This window comes from Apis cerana, linkage group LG16, assembly GCF_029169275.1.
Source record: "Apis cerana isolate GH-2021 linkage group LG16, AcerK_1.0, whole genome shotgun sequence".
In the NCBI taxonomy this organism is placed as follows: domain Eukaryota; kingdom Metazoa; phylum Arthropoda; class Insecta; order Hymenoptera; family Apidae; genus Apis; species Apis cerana.
This window is the reverse complement of record NC_083867.1, coordinates 5,829,804-5,848,707: the sequence shown is the minus strand read 5'-3', so window position 1 is coordinate 5,848,707 and position 18,904 is coordinate 5,829,804. Positions and strand designations below refer to the sequence as shown.

The 18,904-nt window shown below is 40.7% G+C and overlaps 1 protein-coding gene across 9 annotated transcripts in view; it reads right to left on the bottom strand.

The window, feature by feature from the left end:
- Positions 1-17,452, bottom strand: part of LOC107993235 (tyrosine-protein phosphatase 10D) — a 41,061-nt gene extending 23,609 nt beyond the window's left edge. For all 9 annotated transcript variants that reach the window (XR_009833209.1, XR_009833210.1, XR_009833211.1 and 6 more), the window contains exon 1: positions 14,304-17,452. Coding sequence is in view for 5 of the 9 variants with exons in the window: in XM_017049558.3 (XP_016905047.1) it covers positions 14,304-14,387 (84 nt within the window). In the remaining 4 variants the exon portion in view is untranslated. The remainder of the gene's footprint in view (positions 1-14,303) is intronic.
- Between the last annotated feature and the right edge of the window lie 1,452 nt (positions 17,453-18,904).

Sequence of the window (18,904 nt, the reverse complement as noted above, 5' to 3'; positions counted from 1 at the left end):
ATTAACATTGGTTACATAAGTAGGCAGGTAGAGGTAGAGGTATCCACCGCGTATTCCTTTGGCCGAAGGAAGGTCGGATCGTTGCGCAATCCGGATTTATCTTACTCAGGAGGATGAAAAATCGCGAGACGCGTTGTATCCAAATGGTTGAGTAAACGTGGGAATTTTGAATCGACGAATTAGAGTTTGCTCGCAAAGCGGATGGGCAAACTCGTTTCGCAGGAGAGTCAAGGCTGATGATAATCGTGCTAACGATAAAAATTTTGAACGATGCTGTAAGTTTTAAATAAGATGTTACTAGAAAAAATATTATATTCTTCTTTTTTATTACTATTCTTATTATTATTCCATCGGCAGGAAGAAGATTTTCCGAAGAGAAATCATCTTTATCTTGCGAGAGAAAGTAGAGCGAAACAGAGGAGTATCGAAGAGTATCTTTTCTCTTTTTCAGCTAACGAGGAGAACACCATTAGAAATTTTAATTAACTGAACTTTGTAACGTAAAGAAGAGAAATAAGATGGATCCCGATCAAGTGAATTTCGTAACATCAAAAAAGGATAAGATTGGCCTTCGACGTGGCCTGATTCAAGGCCGATACGCTTTGACACTCGGATCGTTTGCCGAATTCGCGGGATGAATTCAATATTTCGTTTCGTTTCCTTTTTCCTCGGACGGATGAACCCCGAATCTCTAAATAAACTATACGTAGCATCCCTGCACAGAAATGGTTGAACCCTCCTGGTAAACGGGAAGGTCTCGGGTTTGTCAAAGACAAACATCCTCGAGAAGAACAAGGAACGAGCGGTCCCTTTGAATTGAATTTCAGAGAGAAAGTCCTCGCCTTCGTGAAAATTTTACTAATAGGATGGGTGGGAAAAGTGTACGGCACCATGCGGGAGGAGAAGGAGGAGGAAAAAATATCCCTTGCCAACTGGAAAAGTCAGCTCGTTATTATTTAACGAGAACGCATAGCGAATATTCCTTAGTTATAAATAAACACTAGAAGAGGAATTTAACATCACTCGGATCCTTCACAATTGAATATCTTGCAGTATTTCTTTCTGTTCCTTCTCTTTTTTTTTAAATAAAGAATTTCGCTCCCATGGATTGAATATTTCGCGATGAATTTAAACAAAATTATTCTGTACCGATCTTTTTTACCGCAGTTTCAAGTATTTTAATTTGTAATCGTTTCTTTCTAAACAAAATCCAATACAAAAGGAGAGTTTGAAGAATTCGACTTCCAAATGATAATTGAATATTTCGCACCAAATTTAAATAAAATTATTCTTATATACCGATCTTTTACCGCAGTTTCAAATATTTTAGTTTCTTTTTAAAATCCAACATGAAAGACACTTTGAAGAATTTAAAATTACTCCATATCGATCTTTTAGTGCAGTTTTAAATATTTTAACTTGTAATCATTACTTTTTAAGCAAAATCCGATAGAGAAGAGACTTTAAAGAATTTCGCTCTCAAAAATAACCCCATAATTGAATATTTCACAACAAATTTAAATAAAATTATCCTCTACTCTCTCTTAGTGCAATTTCAAATATTCTAGTTTCTTTTTAAAGTCCAACACGAAAGAGACTTTGAAGAATTCAGCTTCCAAATAATAATTGAATACTTGGCACCAAATTTAAATAAAATTACTCTATGCTTTAGTTTCTTTTTAAAATCCAATATGAAAGAGACTTTGAAGAATTCAGCTTCCAAATAATAACTGAATATCTCGCAACAAATTTAAATAAAATTATTCCATACCATGATCTTTTAATTCAATATTTCAAATATTTCGATTCTCAAAATCTCGATCGATTAAATACGAAATTTCTCACGGATTAAAAGCAAAGATATTGGGATCTGTTCATGCATACAAGACAATAATTCGATCAACTTCCCAGCACCCGATCAATCTTAAAAGTAGCGGCGATTTTACGAGCGGACCGACTGCCACCAATTAACGAAATTGAACAGTCCAACGCTAATAACGAAATGGATGGCGAGACCGGATAATCGTTAAGGTCGTCGTCACGCGCATTTCGCGTGACGAACACTCCTTGATGGTATCGATCGTCATTGGTCACAGCCGGTCTAACGAATCTGCCGTAATGTAATCTTGGATTATCGTAACGGATATTCGTGCCTCCACGCAGGATTATTACACCAAACGGTGCAAAATTCTTCGATCAAACCGTGATTTCAACTTTAAACTCATTCGACGATGATCGATGAATTATTCTTCTCCCCGATCGGTAAAAATAGATTCTCGAAACGTGGACAACCGCGTTCTCTCATCCTTTGAATTAAATTTTCAATTCATCTCCAAGTCCACTACGAAATATACAATAATTGTATCGAAAATTCATCGAGTTTCCATCATCGCAGATATAACGTTCCGATATAATGAAACATCTTCTCCCCGAAAATCGATTATCTCCCAACTTAACATCTTATCGAAAAACTCAGCAAACATAGAGAAAGATAAAGCGTGACGAGTCCTAGGCATTAAAATTGTCTTTCACAATCGAGAAAAATCAACAGCTTCGATCGAATCAACGTTATCTACGAAACAAAGAGGAACGAACGATCATCCTTCCTCGAAAACGATCTAATCTAACGATGCAATATCCTGACAACAGTTGAATCCAACCAGTAATCGTTCGGATAAAATCTGCATGCGCTTAACGATCCGACTTCCTGTTTACAAGATGCTCGATACGTTCCTACCTAACTTGTGCAACGCTACGCTTTACGCAATCGACGAATTCTCAGGGGAAGGGGAATGGAATAAAAAAAAAAAAGAAAAAAAGGAAGAGAAAAAAAAAAGAGGAAGAACGTTGGAGAACAATAAAATTAAATTGCTGGAGGAGACTCTCCATTTAGCCGTGCACATCGAGGAGACAAAAGAATTCTGACGACTGAATCGTTGATGTAATGAGAATTCACTTTTTGTCCGGAACACGCTTCTTTTTTCGAATCGATAGTCCGGGTTCGAGCAACTGGGTTAAACACCGGCTTCTATATTTTCTTCGTCCTTTTGTTTGTCCAACGATGGTCGGAGGGGAAAAAAAAAAAAGAAAAAATATATATATTTCCATCGTTTCAACCACGTTCCTCCGCTACGAGTCGAAAATTTCTACATTTCGAATAAATGGAGTTTCGAAAGGTATTTCATATTTTTCGTATTATGTCGCGGGTAAAGAGTTCGAAACGTTTAAATAATCCAGGAAGCAATACATGGTATAATTATATATTTTCAGATTTTCCAAACTCCGTTTGAAGTGAAAAATCTTTTCGAAACTGGATCGAGAGAAATGTACATACACATTGTGCACAAATGGAAATGGACCAAGTTTTGCGAAAATCCGTGGGAAAAGAGAGAAGCGCGGGGACAACGCGTTTCGGGACGCGGTGGCGTTCGTTAAGAAAAATAGAAGAATTTGCTTCAAACTTGGACGGAAAAAGAACACGAAGCGCTTGTGCCTCGTTGCGTATCCGTTGCCGACGAAAATGTAGATTGGTTGGACTTGGTTTCCAAATATTCTCGACGTGCTCTCTCCTCTCTTCCCCCTCCCCTCCCCTTCCCCCGTTTTTACTTATCTAGAGAAATATTATTTCCACGCACAGCGAACAATATCGACCACATTCTCAAGCGCATATGTTGAAAATCACTGTGGAGTGCGATAATCTTTCGTCGATAAATAATAAAACCATATTTAACAACAATCAGAAAATTTCTAATTTTCACGCTCAGTGAGAAGAAACTTACTCTTGCTTCAAAGTGTGAACAGATATATCCGGATGGGGGAGGAGGGAAAAAAAGAGAGGGAAAGAGAGAAGAAACGTGTAATACGTTCCAATCCAAATGAAGCGGTTTCGTAGCTTTTGCGTAATTAAAGAATTTACGTAATTACGTTGGCGCAAACTTTTGAAACGTTGCACAGAAATTTTTCACACCGGGCGGTTAATTGATTTCCAACCGAAGATATAATCTTGCGTTACGCGCTCGATCTTGATACATATATTCGACCAACTTGTGCGATATCCAATTTTCCAACCCGCAATTAGCAACTTGCAATATTTTCTTCGGGGCGAATCATTTCGGTCGAAAAATGTATTCCTTTATTTCGAAACGTTTCCTCTTCTCCCCCTCCTCTCTCCCTCTTTCAGAGAAACACGCTTGTTTCAAAGTAATCGGCCGTTCGATTAAGATAAAACTTGGGAACTTTGTAGTTTAATAATAATCGTTTGACGCAATTACCACGAGGAGAGAAATTTGTGTTCTCGCGATAAGTAAATTTACGCGGAACAAGATAAATGACACCGTTTTTCGGTGTCTAATGGTAATTTGCCTGCGAGGGGAGGGGGAACTTTATTTAGGTTTATTTAACATTTAAAGTAATTATCTTGTTTGAGAAATTCTTTCTGACTTCTTAAAGATTAAATTTCTAGGTAAATAAGATAAATGAATTGTTCTAACGATAATTCGTTACCGACCAAGTTGTTTACTTTAATTTCGAGATATGCAATAATTTCAATATGTAGATAGATATCTCTTTGAAAAAAATGCGCGACAGTAGATAAGATATTTATGACATTTCGCGTAGAGAGTCACGATGCGATAAGAAAATGGTATCCAAAGAAACGTCATTTTCTTTTTCTTCGAATCGAGAATAAACAATAATGAAATAACGACAAAGTAATAATCGTAATAATAATCTCTTCTTCCAATTTCTGATTACGACTTGGAACGAATAGAATAGCGCGATGTACAATGTATCTTCGATTGGATCGTGTCATAATCACGACGTTTTTTCCGCAATCACCCAAGAATTATTAATCTCAGCTTAATTATCCCGATGATATTGTACACCTGCAAGACAGCGATAACCGGAAGCGATCTACGTTCTTGGAAAAACTAACTTATAATGCAAACGATAATTACTCGTCGGTCGTTCAAAGTGCAAGGGGATCACGTGCACGTTCGATCATTCAACGACGAACCAGTTTCTTCCTCCACGCTCTTTTTCAATTATCGCGCAAACATATTATTTCTTTTCTCCTTCTTCTTCTTCTTTCCTTTTTTTTCCCCCCCTCTCGTCAATTCCAATTCCTTCTCACTCGCCAGATCACGAGTCGACCACGATGCAACTTTTCCATTTTTAACGCCGTAATAGGAGACGTCTTTCTCCACGTACGTCCAAGTGTCCACGTTTCGTGGGAACACTTTGGACAGGCGTCATTATGCTTGGATATCGATTGCGTTGTGCGCGCGTATTATACGGGAGCCCACGCGAAACTACGTTTCCAAGTGTCCGGGCACGGTAATTATGCGCAACGTTACGTACAACGCGCTACGTCGAACGCGGGGAGCGAAGAAAGCTTCTTTCGCGAGCGTGAAACCCGCGATTCGATATATTTCTTTCGCTTCGAGAAAAAATCAAGAAAGAATTTTTTGTTACTTCTCTGTGAAAAGTAATTTCTTTTTTTTCAAATCGATCCGGTTCGTTCCGGTTTCGGAAGCGGTTTCAAGAAATTTTAAAATAGATTAGTGAAATTAGAAATTTAATAAATTTTCTCTCGGCCGAAAGTTTGGAAAGTTTCACGCGATGACGTTTCACGGTAAAGATTACCCTTGGTTGCAAGCTTTCACGATGAATATCACCCCGTGACACGGCGGATTGGGGAAATTAGTGGACAATGGAAAACTATTTCCCTTATTGGATTAGAATAAATTTCATCGATCGGTGAAACGAGCTTGCTCGCGGTGACACATTGATTTTTGTAATATCTTTCGCTTAATCCTACTTTAAATATAAACATTTGGAAGGAATATCGTGTACTTTGCACTTTGTACAGATGAAAAGGAGAGGGAAAGGGACTTTCTCTGTAAAATAAATTATACAAATATATCACGAGCGAGATGCTAGTTTTAAAGACAACGAGATAAGATAACGCGCACGATGCACGATCCGTAAGTTATAAATTAATTTTAAATTACCTCTAGAAACTATTTCCATGCGAAAGGGTCCCACATTTTCGAAACTGTTGAAAGATGTTAATCTGGGTTAATTGCCCAGCAAGAATTTCACATCCCTTCGGAAAGGAAAAGCTAAAATTTTCGAAAGGATAGGATTAAATGGAAGGAGGAGTACGTTACGTTATATTCGAAAGAAGATATTTTTTTTTTTTATCGATGATCATCCCGTTCACTGGCAAAAATAATTTATTCAGAAGAACGACAGGAGTAAAATCATCACTTTGCATCACAATAATAAGTCACATTGTATGCTAACTCGTAGGAGATAATTCACGATGAAACAACTACTAAGCGAGCAGACAATGAATTCCAGGGATTGTTTTACGATGAGAGGAGTGGGGACGAGCCGAGGCTTAAACGAGGCAAAGAAGATTGATAAAAAGAAGGGGGAAAAAATTAGAAAATAATTACAAGTGATAAATTATACGAATAACACGATGGAATGAAAATTGTGCGCAGAGAGAGAGAGAGACGGACGTTTCTTGCTAAACTTGAGCAAGAAAAAACGCAATCGAAGAGAGGGATGAAACCAAGGAACGTTTTCTCACGCTTAAAATCTCAAACTGCTCGTCAATTAATCCGTCATTAACACACATCCTTCGAATTTCAATTTATTTTATTTAGGGACGCAACGAATAATAATAATAATAATAATAAGAATGAAAAGAGATAAATTATTCTATTTCGAGCAATTGTTTCGTTCCAACTTCATAAATCGCGTTGCGCAACTCAACCTACATGTGTACGCCTATTGTTCGGATCTCTAACTCGTGAAAAAAAAAAATCCCTCGTGGGAAAATTCCCACGTGTGGAAAATCGGTTGCGATTTCTTCCGCGATGTTCTTGTACGCGTCAAGGTAAGAGATCGAATCGCGGCCGATAAAAATACAAATGATGCGGCCGGGCACGCCACGTGCAACCAAAGGATCTTAGAATTCTGATGTCATTCGGTGGGGGAAGAAAAGTAGCCAACTGGTTTCTTCGAACAACCTCCTCTTTTTCTCGTGTTTTATTCTCACGCGTACGTCACGCGTCCACGTTTAAACGATCTCTATCCTGTTTCTAAATTGGTCTTTTCACCCCTCCCTTTTCTTCTTCTTACCACCCATGATAAGACGCATTAACAATTTTCCCAATTTTTTCCTCCCCCACCAAGAATTAGATCGATCGCAATCTTGCTTTTCCATTTATTTATGCAACTTTCCATTTGTTTAATTTGTAATTCATATATATATATAGAGAGAGAGAGAGAAAGAGAGAAAGAGAGAGAGATTGGATAATAAAAATTGGAAAAGAAAAGTTTGCAACCCTCGAAGGCGGAAGTAGCCGTTGAAAAAGTTACGCGATAATTGGAGCAACGGGATACAAAATATCGTTTTCACATTGGTTGGAAAAGTGAAAGTGGGAAGATTACGATTTAACCATAGCTTTGCAGAAGACTTATTTCGACGAGCGTATCAAACGAAACCGGATTCCTAGATTAATTATTACATAATTCGCCAGAAGATTGGCGACCGCCGTTCAAATAGAAAGTTTCGTTCGAATACGCTCTCGTATTGGAAACGAAACGCAAAAGCGAGAGACAGAGAGAGAGAGAAGAAGAAAAACTCAAAGTCTCGTCGAAGGGAAACGATCGTCGATCCCGAAACAATTTTCCTCCCCAATTATTCATCTCGATCTTTACGCGCGTTGCTCGCTCATTTATCTTCTCCCGTCTGCTCTATTTTCGTTTGCGCGCGCGGCCTCATCCTCCCCTGGCTAGGCCAGGATGTACTCCAAGCCCACATCCGGATGCGAGAGAACAGCAGCGGAGCAACGAACGACCACGTGCACCACGCACACTGCAACTTGCCCTTCCAAACCATTTTCGAGCACGACCTAAGTTCCGGTGGAATACCAACTTACGATCATCGTTTCCTGCCTCTCCTCTTGTTCGTGAGGATCGACTTTATGAGGATGTGGAGTGACAATACGGAAATATGGCTCATCCCCAATAATGAAAGATGCGCTTTTCTTTTTTTCATATTTTTCCATACGACACGATTATTATCGCGCGATTATTGACGAGAATTATTTCGGGGGAAGGAGGGGGAGGATCGTTGATAAACGATAAATGAGAAGCGGCGGAATTAATATCGTAATAAAAATCGTGGCGAAACGTTTTAAAGTTTCGTCGAATTCTCGTCTGATATTAAGAATCAGAAAATAAGAAAAAGAGGAAAATTGTATATGAACGATCCCGGAGTTGTTACAAAACGGAGTAAAAGTTTCGCAAATACCTAATTCGCCATTGTTTTTTACGACTTTCACCCATTATTTATCGGCCGATCGGGCGATCTAAGCTGAAAAGCGTCGGAGGAACGCGTTTCCAATCGTAAAATTCACGGGCCAACGACGAGCATAATCCCCGATAACGTGAAAGTTTCCATTTACAATGGATCGAATGGAATTAATGGGAGAGGAAGAAGGCGTGTTGTTCAACGTTTCGCGCGTGATGGCGGGCGAGCGTTTCGCGAATTTCTGGGTCACCGTCCCGGCCAGGTCGAAAACTTTTACGCGACACGCGAGCTAATGAATAAAGAGAACAGCGTTGTACACGCGTTGTCGTTACGCTAAATGCAAACTGATTGCTTGTCACATGCACGCTCGTTACTCGGAATACGGCCGCCAATATCGTTACAATTCGACGTGCCGATAACGTGGCACGGCTGAATCAGACCACGAATAAATTATACGAAAGGGAAATAATAATACGAGCTGGAGAGCAAGATAAAAATTTAACGTCGCCTTCGAAATTATCTTTCCACACTTTGCGTTCCGCGTTCGTGGATCTTCCTCCCCGCGTCCCCGGAACAGAGAACTCACTCGAAACGGGTTTTATCGATCCGTATAATATGCACCACCCTCGAGGATCGTTTCAACGCGAGCGAGTCGAATCCTTCCGTCAAACTGCACACCTGCACGCATTATTTTTATCACCGGGAGGGCGGAGTTGGAATCTCGATCGAGTTGGAGGGAGGGGGGAAGATGGCGGAAGGATAGGATGGAAAATGGATCGATCATCGAGGATCACGGTTACCAAATTAGCCAAGCGAATCTATCGGTATTCGTTCGGTATTCGTTGTTTCGGAACGCGAAAAATCATAAAATCAAAAGTATTATAAAAACCATTTAATAGAGAGAAAGTAATCAAGAGACGAAATTGTCTGGAAATAATTGCATCCATCTCCTAGAATTCCCAAGTACTCATAAATCAATTTATAATACAATACTGTCATAAAATCAGAAATACCGTAAAATCATAAACACAAACAATAACAGGTATCATTTAACCTGTGGAGGGTTGCGGTTCATCATTAAACGCGCATTCCACAAACTCTTTTTCTTTCTTTCTTTCTTCTTTTTTTCTTCCTTCCTTCCTTCCTTCCTTCCTTCCTTCCTTTCTTTCTTTACTTGTGACGAACAATGTTCATACCACCGTAACGTCATTGCGCGTGGCGACTGTAAAAATTTTATATCGGAAAAAATTGAAAAGTGGAGGCATCGTGCCGGAAAAAACCGGAATCTCCCGTGTCTTCCGTGTCGACGACAAACGACGCGTCAAAGACGAGCAATGAAAACAGACCGAGAATCGAAAAAGGTCGGATCGATTTATCAAAAAAAATAAAAAAAGAGGAAAGGAGAAAAACCACCCTCGAACGTCGTTCACGGTAAATCGAATTTCTCCTTTGAGAGCACGAGTTTATTTTTACCTCGTCGAGGGGTGTCGAGAGCCCCTCTCTTTCCCTCTCTTTCTCTCAACCCTGGAAAGGGGTTCCAGCATTAGCGAGAAAACGTGTTCCCAACGCACATGGGGCTTCCTTTTTTTCTTCCTTTTTCACGTTGACCAACGGAACGCCCACGCTTCCACGCGTAACCCATCGTAAGCGTAACGTAACTCTTCTCATCACGAGAAGGCTCGGAAACGTCGGCTTATTCGCGAGCCATACGTGCGCAGGGTCCTCGTAGTAAAGTGCTTAAATTAGCACGCGGTCATGAGCCCCGAATTCTGGGCCAATAATGTCACGGCTTTCTCCGATCCCACCACCCAGCGAAAATACATGCCGCGGACAATTTGCGCGCTACAGTGCTCGTTTGCATCATCGATCTATCCGCACGAGGCTTCACGATTTTTTGAACTCTTTGAAACATTATCTTTTTAATTCGATTTTGGTCGTTTATTTAAGAACGGAACATCGATCGAAACATGATCAATTTATTCGAAATAATGGTCAGGAATCTATCTGGCCTCCCTCGAGACGTTTTGAAATTTGTTACGAGTCCACGAGTTCTTTAAAAAATTAATATTGCTTTATTGAGAGAGAGAGAGAGAAAGAGAGAATCGATATCCAGATATATTGAAATTATCTTTTTAATTCGATTGCAATTCGTTAATTTAAGAAGATCGATCGAAGCACGACCACTTGCCGAATGACAATCAATTTACTCGAAATAAATTCTCGGCTGGGAGTTTTGTATTTCGTGTTTCGTCATTCTTGTGCAATTATTATACTTTCATACTTGGCCACGTATCATTACGGTTGTATTATAATTTTGGCGTTGAATTTAAATTTCATTAAAGCTTCGCGTGTTTTATATATAAATTAAACGTACCCAACTTTCATCCCTGCGACGATTTCACGATTAACGACGAAAGTTTATCGTTCAACGATCGTTGCTCCTCTCTCGTCTATATCAAATGGGGCAATTGGTCCGTGAACTATTGCGAGAACGTTCGAAATTTCGCATTCGAACGAAGCGGAAGTTACAGTAATTCTGGTTAAAACGGTGTCGGGAGTTTCGTCTGCGCTGCAGACCGCGGATGCAAATTTCGCAGTCACCGATATATCGACGCTGCGAGCGAAGGAAGTGAACATCCGGTGCATCTTTTATTCCATTGCAAAAAAAAAAAAAGAAAAAAAACAGCGGAGAACGCAGAGGAAAATATTCGGAAAAATGGGAAAAAAATAATAATCGGAGGATAATTCCTCGAAGATGGAACGAGTTACGGCTGCTTCTTTTCTAAGCGAGGATGCAGGAAGTTATTCGAGGAGAAAGTATATGGTTCACCGAGCTGTATCTCTTCCTATAACGTGATCTTTTTTCAAGTGCAACGACGCAAGTGCAATGGCGATTATTACTTTTTCTTCGACGTGTCGCGATAAATCTCGTGTCTTATTCGCTGGAAAGAATCTGGAAATCTTCCACCCCTCTTAAACGGGTAAGGAAGAAGTAACGAAAATAGATAAATAAATAAATATTTTAATTCCATTCGATGGATATATCGTTCGATGATTAACAAAAAAAAAAAGGAGAGTTGAATATTTCTTCATTATATTTCGTAGTGTAAAAAAATAGAATTAGAAAACTCACAATTTCGCAATATTATTTTCTTATAAAATGTTTTAACCGTGAATATATTTCTGATAAATCCTTCTTAACGGAATAATAAAATACGAACAATTTATCATCGAAATTTTCGCTTATGTCAATATACGTGTTCCCAACGATAGACGTATATTCAATTCGTTGCAAAATTTTGTTTTACCATAAATTACCTTAATTGCGAAGAAAAAAACAGCGAAGATACAAGTAATACTCGCTCGCCCATAAAACCAACTCATTGCAACAAATTGAAACAGATGGCCGTTTTATTTCGTTACTTTATCTGTTGTATCGCGTAGCCGGGTTAATTATAATTTCTCCTTGTTCGCCAGACCACCGCGGAGTGTTTTCTTTCCCGATTCTTTTTTAACCTAGAAAACTCACCCGTTTACGTGTCATCGGAATTCACCTCGTTTCTAATCGAAATAATTTCGTATATTTAGCCGATCTCTCTCTCTCTCCTGGATTTTCGTACTTCGTTTTATACGCTTTGTTTCGTCAAGGATCCGAGGACTCAGCTAGAAATACGCCGTGATTCATTCGCAAAACCCTCCGACCTGAAAACCTACAAAAATTCTATTCCGTTTCCTTCCCGTCCTTCGACGAACCTCTCTGTATCCGCCTATCAACCCGAGTCCTATCCTGCCTTTTGCATCGTTTTTATATCCAATCTCCGCTTTATTCACTTTCACTTAGCCTAGTTAACCGTGCATATACTCGAGCAACCTAGCCTAGTGTTTCCATCGATTTTCTTCGAGGACGATAAATAATATATATATATATATTCGTAATTTCAAAAAACAATCGAAATGGGCGTTGGCCACGGTCGAACGGGGCGACCATTCACCGGCAGAACTCGGCAGAAACTTAACTTTCGCCGAGGGAACTTTCCTTTACTCGATAAACAGCGATGCGCCTACAGCCGATTCCCCGAGTTTCATTTGTTTCAACGGTAATTTTACGACAATTTTTAATTATCGGTGACAGCCATGCTTTCACAGCTTCGAGTAAAAAATTTCGCTGAAATGTTAAATTTTTATGCGCCATCACGCGCTATTTTTTTTTTTTTTTTCGTTTATTAATTATTCGACAGGTCGATGCACGGGAAAAGGGGGAGAGGGAGGGAGGGAGGGTTGAGAGGATGTACGTTGCGTGGATGTTTTACGATGTAATAGTAAATTTTTTTATATCCTATCATATATTATTCTTTCGCCTGTTCTTTCGTTTATTACTTATTTGTCGACGAAATCCACTGCACACTTATCGTCTTTCCGCTTTTTTCCTACCACGGCCGATACGGATTTATTTTATTTTATTCTTTATCATCTTTAATTTAGATAAATACCTTTTTATCTTTTTCGTAATCCGCGATTTTTCATAATTACATCCTGGTAGCCGTTAATCAATCCCAGAGAATAATACGTATTCGCGTATAACGAAATACACACACGTCGTGTTTATACACGTACACAAATAATTTTATATCATATAGGTACGAAGATAATAAGAAGATAAACTACGTCTCCATTAAATCATAATCATCGACGGAAGAATTAAATCACATACAATATGTCGAGAAATAAAAAAACCTCGATTATCGCCAATATAAACTTATTCTTATCGCATCAACAAGCACCTACCATTAATTTCACAATTAATTCGACCGTGCAAAACGAAACTCGCGCTTTTATCAAATTCTTCGACTCGTTCAGCAGTGAGAATTACGTTAACAGTCTGCGAAATATACAAGAGTCATAAATTTGCGTAAGGAGCATTCGTCAAATTCCTGTATGCGTTCCAATATTTTCTCGATAAAATGAAATCGGATAAAATTGGGTGGCAGGTGGGACAAGGAATTGCAATTCGAAGATACGAAATCGAGGACGAAATCGTGTCGTTTCGAACAATTGGGGCGATTGTAACGATAAGCAGCGTCGATTCGAATTCAGAGGTCAAACGCATTGGATACGTTCTCTCACGTTGGGAAAGTGAGACGAGTTTCGCAACCCGGGGACACAAATCGGCCGAGCAAAAGAAGACTAGATACCGGCCTGTGTGTGTTCCCCTTCACCGATCGCCGACCACAACTCGAGAGACGAGATACTCGGTCTCGAGATATTACACCGCGAAACTTCCTTCGATTCTCCTTCGAATCCGGCTTGGAAAATTTTCAGTTCGATTAGTCAGCGCCGAATGGGACAATCGACTCGTAAAAATTTACATCTAGAACGTTACATTTCCAATCTCCGTTGCGCAAGAAATTTATTAGCATTGGTAACTCGTGACTTGTCAAATTTCACTAACGATATTACCTCGATTATTGCGTGTCTTGGAGGCTGTCTCTCCAATTTTTCTCTTTTTTTTTTCTGCGTATCGTTCGAAATTTAGAGTTTCGGGCAAAGAAAGAACGATAAAGTAAATAACGTGGCAAATTTTTTTTCCTTTCGAAACGATATCGGCAAGCAATAATCTATCTAGATAACGATAATCTATAACTCTGTAACCTTGAACCGTATTGTTAATCGTTCCACCTTCCGTTTATATTAAGAAGAAAGAAGAAGAAAGAATAATCTACGGCAATGGTTCGTTGTGGAGAGAAATACACGTAAGCAAAATTGAAAAAGGAGACTAAAACGGGAGGATAAAAATTTGTTATATTATATACAAACTTTCCTCGCTACCCGGTGAGCAGAGATCAAAAGAAGCGGAGCAAAACGTAATCATAGACAAGAGGCTGGCTGGCGAGTGTCTCTCGTGGAAAGCCGTTCCAACGACACGTCCTAGATTCATACCATTATACCCACCACCATCATCTTTACTACTACTCACCTCCGCGAGCAGCGTCAGAAGCAGAAGAAGGGTGCCGCGAAACCTGGATATGGATCGCGCGCGATCGACCATCCTGCTCTTCATCCTTAATTTTCTGGACCAACACGGATCAACGCGTATCCCACGACTCTGTCCTCCTTCTTCTCCTTCTTCTTCTTCTTCTTCTTCCTCTCCCTCGCACCAATTTCAACCGTGTGTATATTCCCTCTCCTCTCCTTTCTCCTCCGCGGCCTACTTCTCCGCTTCTTGGCCACCGATTACACCTAAACTCACCGTGTATCACTTCGGTCAAACACTTTCGGTCACTAAGAATGCACGCGAGGAATCGTGTCGATCGTCTCTCTCCCTCTCTCTCTCCTTCTCACACGCACGCACGCACACACACGCACACACACACGCACACGCACACACGATCGATCGAGTTAAACACGAGTGGCACACACCACTACCGCAGACAGTTTGACGAGCCGTGTGCCTGCTGCTATCACGAGGAATCACGTATCCCGGCCCGGGCAACACCTTGCGACAACACCTGTTCGCTCGATTCACAGGTAGCACGCCGCCGACTACGTTGGAACCGTGGAGGAGAAACAACAGCGGCTGCCATATCCATCGACGGCTGGCTGGCTCGACGGTTCGGCTAACCGGAACACTACTCCTCCGCCTCCTCCCCTCTAACTCGTTCCGGATAGCTCGGATAGGAATGTTGGAAACGGTACCCAAACGGCCGACCACGTGTGTCACCGCGTGTGTCACACCAACGTGTGCACGCTTCCTGCTCGACTAGTTCGCGGCCGCCCAACGTACGCGGATTTTCAAATGTTGAAGCGACGACCACGACGGCCAGAGTCGAGGCATTCACAATTTTATCACCGCACTCTGGAAACGAGGATTCAACGATTCCTTTTTTCTCGTTCTGTCGTTGCTTACGATAGCTCTGGTCCCTGGTTCCGCCATGACTGGACTGGGTCAACGATTCGTTTAAAGTCGAGCTCGCACGTGATCGCCTCCTCCGAAGGGAGCAACCTGTCCTTCGATGCGATATCGAATCGTATCGTGTAATAATAATGGAATGTCAGGCAAAAGTGTCGATGAACCGCGACGAAACGGCGAGGATCATGTCGTGCCCCTCTTTTTCACGAATTCGAATTTTACCTGGAACGATACGGGCAACCGACAACGAGCTCGTCGACAATGGCCACGTAAAGTTTGATAACGAGCTCGTGCACTATCATCTTTCTCTCTCTCTCTCTCTCTCTTCTTTTTCTTCTTTTCTCTCTTCGACTCGATTGTTCGACGGCGGTCGAAAGAGTTGGAGAGAGCTTAGATAAGGCCTTGTACTTTCTTCTCTCTTCGACGCTCTCCTATCCGTTCCGTTTCGGCCCCTCGACGAGCGTGGAACGGGATCACGAGACGAGGGGATGCCACCCTCCTTGCCTTGCCCGAGACAACGCCAAGGTAACGAACCGAGCGTTTCGTGAAATCGGAGATGTCACTAACGTTACCGACCAGTCAAATTGTTCGATATCGGATCCAGGAAAATTGTACTTCAAATTACGATTATTATCGGACGTTGATTAATATTCTTCTCGCTTCTCTCTTCTTTTTCTTCTTCTTTCTCTTACGACGAAGGAGGTAACTCGTTGCGTAACTTTTGTTACTTTGTGTTAAAAAATAAAATGGAATGTACGAGGTTTTTAATAATCTTCTGGTCCGATCGTTATTTCTTTCTTTTTTTTTTTTTTTTTTGGTGCTACAAGTTTCCTTTCGCTTGTTTAAAGCGGCCCACGTTGACGTCGCCGAACGCCCGACGAATTTGAATTAATCTTCGAGCCGATTCAATCTATCTTTGTTCCTTTTATTCCTTTCGTGTTTCGAATCGATCGTCAGATACAGAAAATACGAAATCGAAAAGAGAACGTACGTGCAACGTTGTGTACGATATCGTTACGATAACAAAGAATAACAAAGAATATCGCGTGTCTGTCGAAATGCTCCGTTTCCTCGCTCTCTCGATTCGATGATGAGAAATATCAGCCGAAACGTGCCACTACGTTCAACGTTTCAACGTCAAGGTGAAACACGCCAGGCCACCGAGGCGACGGTGGTTATCAACGTGAAACCGAAAGAAAGAACGTTTTAATACTTTCATCCGAGCCGTGCTCACTGACAGAAACGAGTTTTCATATTTCTCTTTATTTTTCTTCTTTTCCCTCCTCTCGGTGTTTCCTTCTCTCTAGATCTCCACCACGATTCGATGCCAAACGAACGAGCACCGTGCCAACCAAATCGATATGTCAATAACAACGTATCGCGCCACGAGAAATTCGCGTGACGCGAAAACGAGTCGTGCGAAACAGGGAACGAAAAACTTCTTCTTTCCTTCGTCCTTTTCCACCCACTCGAACTCCCTCGTCAAAAGGCAGACCGAAGCGTAGACATCCGCGATGATCAATCCAAACGGCACGTCTCACGCATCGCGTACTCACTCGCACACTATTGACTGGGTGAAACTTCTCTCTGAAACGAGTACACACGGGTTACGAATGACGAAAATCGAGTACGTCTCGACCGACACACGACACGGATACGCGCCGCTATTCTATCCGGATACTGGCAAAAACCAAGATTCCCCCCCCCCTCCCCCCGCACTGGAGAAACAATAGAGGCGCGTGACAGCGAGGAGCAGGAGAGCCACCGGCCGAATCCTTGCCACGAAAGCAGAGAGGGCAAGGTAGGCCTCTCCTCAACGACGGCAAATACGCGGTTTCGTCCGAGGTGAGGTGCACTCGGTCAACTGGCGCGCTTTCATGACGCCTCTCCCGGTGCAGGCACGGGCAACGGGACCTCGGCTGCTCTCTCGCCACTCCAACTCGTGGCTCGCCGAACCAGCACCAGCTAAATCGCTTGCCTTGCCTCGTTCCTGCCCTCCCCTACCGCACCGCAGCTAACCTGACTGCCTTTCCATTCCATTCGACCCTCTCTCTCTCACTCTCTCTTTCTCTCTCCTTTCCTTCTCCGTCTCTCTCTCTCTCTCTCTCCACATCATTCGAAACGCCGCCGACTACTGCCCCAGCCGGATACCCGGCGCAGCCGCCACCACCACCAACGTTTTCCCCACCTTTCCTCCTCCCCCTACCATCAACCTAGCCCCGAACTACTCCCACCATCTGGCCTTTTGCATTCCCTGCCACCGATGACGTTCGCCGCTCTGCGTTTCCTCCCTCGCTGTGCTTCACGGGCCTAGAGCTCCTCCACGGATTGGTTCAGTGTGTATGAGATGTTATGTGTACATGTGATCGGTAGCCAGGAGCGTAGCTTGAGAGGGAGACGCTCGGTCCTTCGACGCGTGGGTTCGATGACTCGTGATAATCTGGATCTTCTTGAAATGATTCCGATTTTTTCCCGAGATATCATGAATATTGTAAACTGTTTGACGGAATGTTAGGTTTCGGGGAATTTGGTATACGGTATAGTTGCTAAATTTTATTTATACAAATTCTAGAAAAACGCTTTATTTGAATCATTCCAGGAAAGTATATATTTGTTGGTTAAGGTAAAGAGAAAATGAACGTCCGCTTAATTTTGTATCTGCTTCGATTTCTGCTTCCTTGTTAAAAACATTATCCCACGATCCTTGTTTTTCAACACATAGATCTATTTACTTACTTGATACTTGCAGATCTAGGAAGGATAAGAAGTAAACTCAGGGACGTAGTTAAAAGTTTTTACTTTAGAGTAAATAACAACGATGAATTTGGATGGATAAGTTGAGATCTATAAATATTCCAAATTTTCATTTTATTAAATTAACGATTTAAACTTAAAAAAAGTCTATTATATCTACAAGTATATTAAATTTATCTTATTAAATCGCCTTTTAAAAATATAAAAAGCAATTTTACGAGGATAATTTTATTACGTTATGCACTAATTTCTATTACCTAAATTTGCAGGAATAATGCGCAAAAAGGAGAATATAGCTCCATCGATGAATAAATAAATACAAATCGAAATCTCTTTAATAATTTAATAGAAACTGAATTCTTTTCTCTCACATCAAATAAGCAGATAATTCAATACAGCTGGAACGATGAAATTAATAACACAAAGGAACGATCAATTATCGATTCTACGTTATTTAAACTTTAATATTAAAGATTGGATTTAAAACTTTCTTGATATTGACTATTCCTTTTGTATTCCATCTCTATCAATTCAATTTACAACGAAAAGAATTTCCTATAAAATGAATAATTTAAATAACCTCAAATATCCGCCTCCATAATATTTCAAGAAAAAAAGAAAAAAAAAATAAAGAAATTATCAATAATGCAAAAAATAACTCATAGCAATATTAAAATGTTTATTTAACGATAAATTTTTCATTCACTGTTATTAATCACTGAAAAACAAAATGACGTAACACTAAACAGCTAAACAAAATATATATTCTTCCCATGAATAAATTAAAACTTAAACGAAATCACATCACCCTAATGAACTACAAATGAATAATCATTTCCACGTTATCTTGAAAATTGCATAAATGAATGCAATATAATTAACATCGAATTTGGAACCGCTACGATACAGTACTT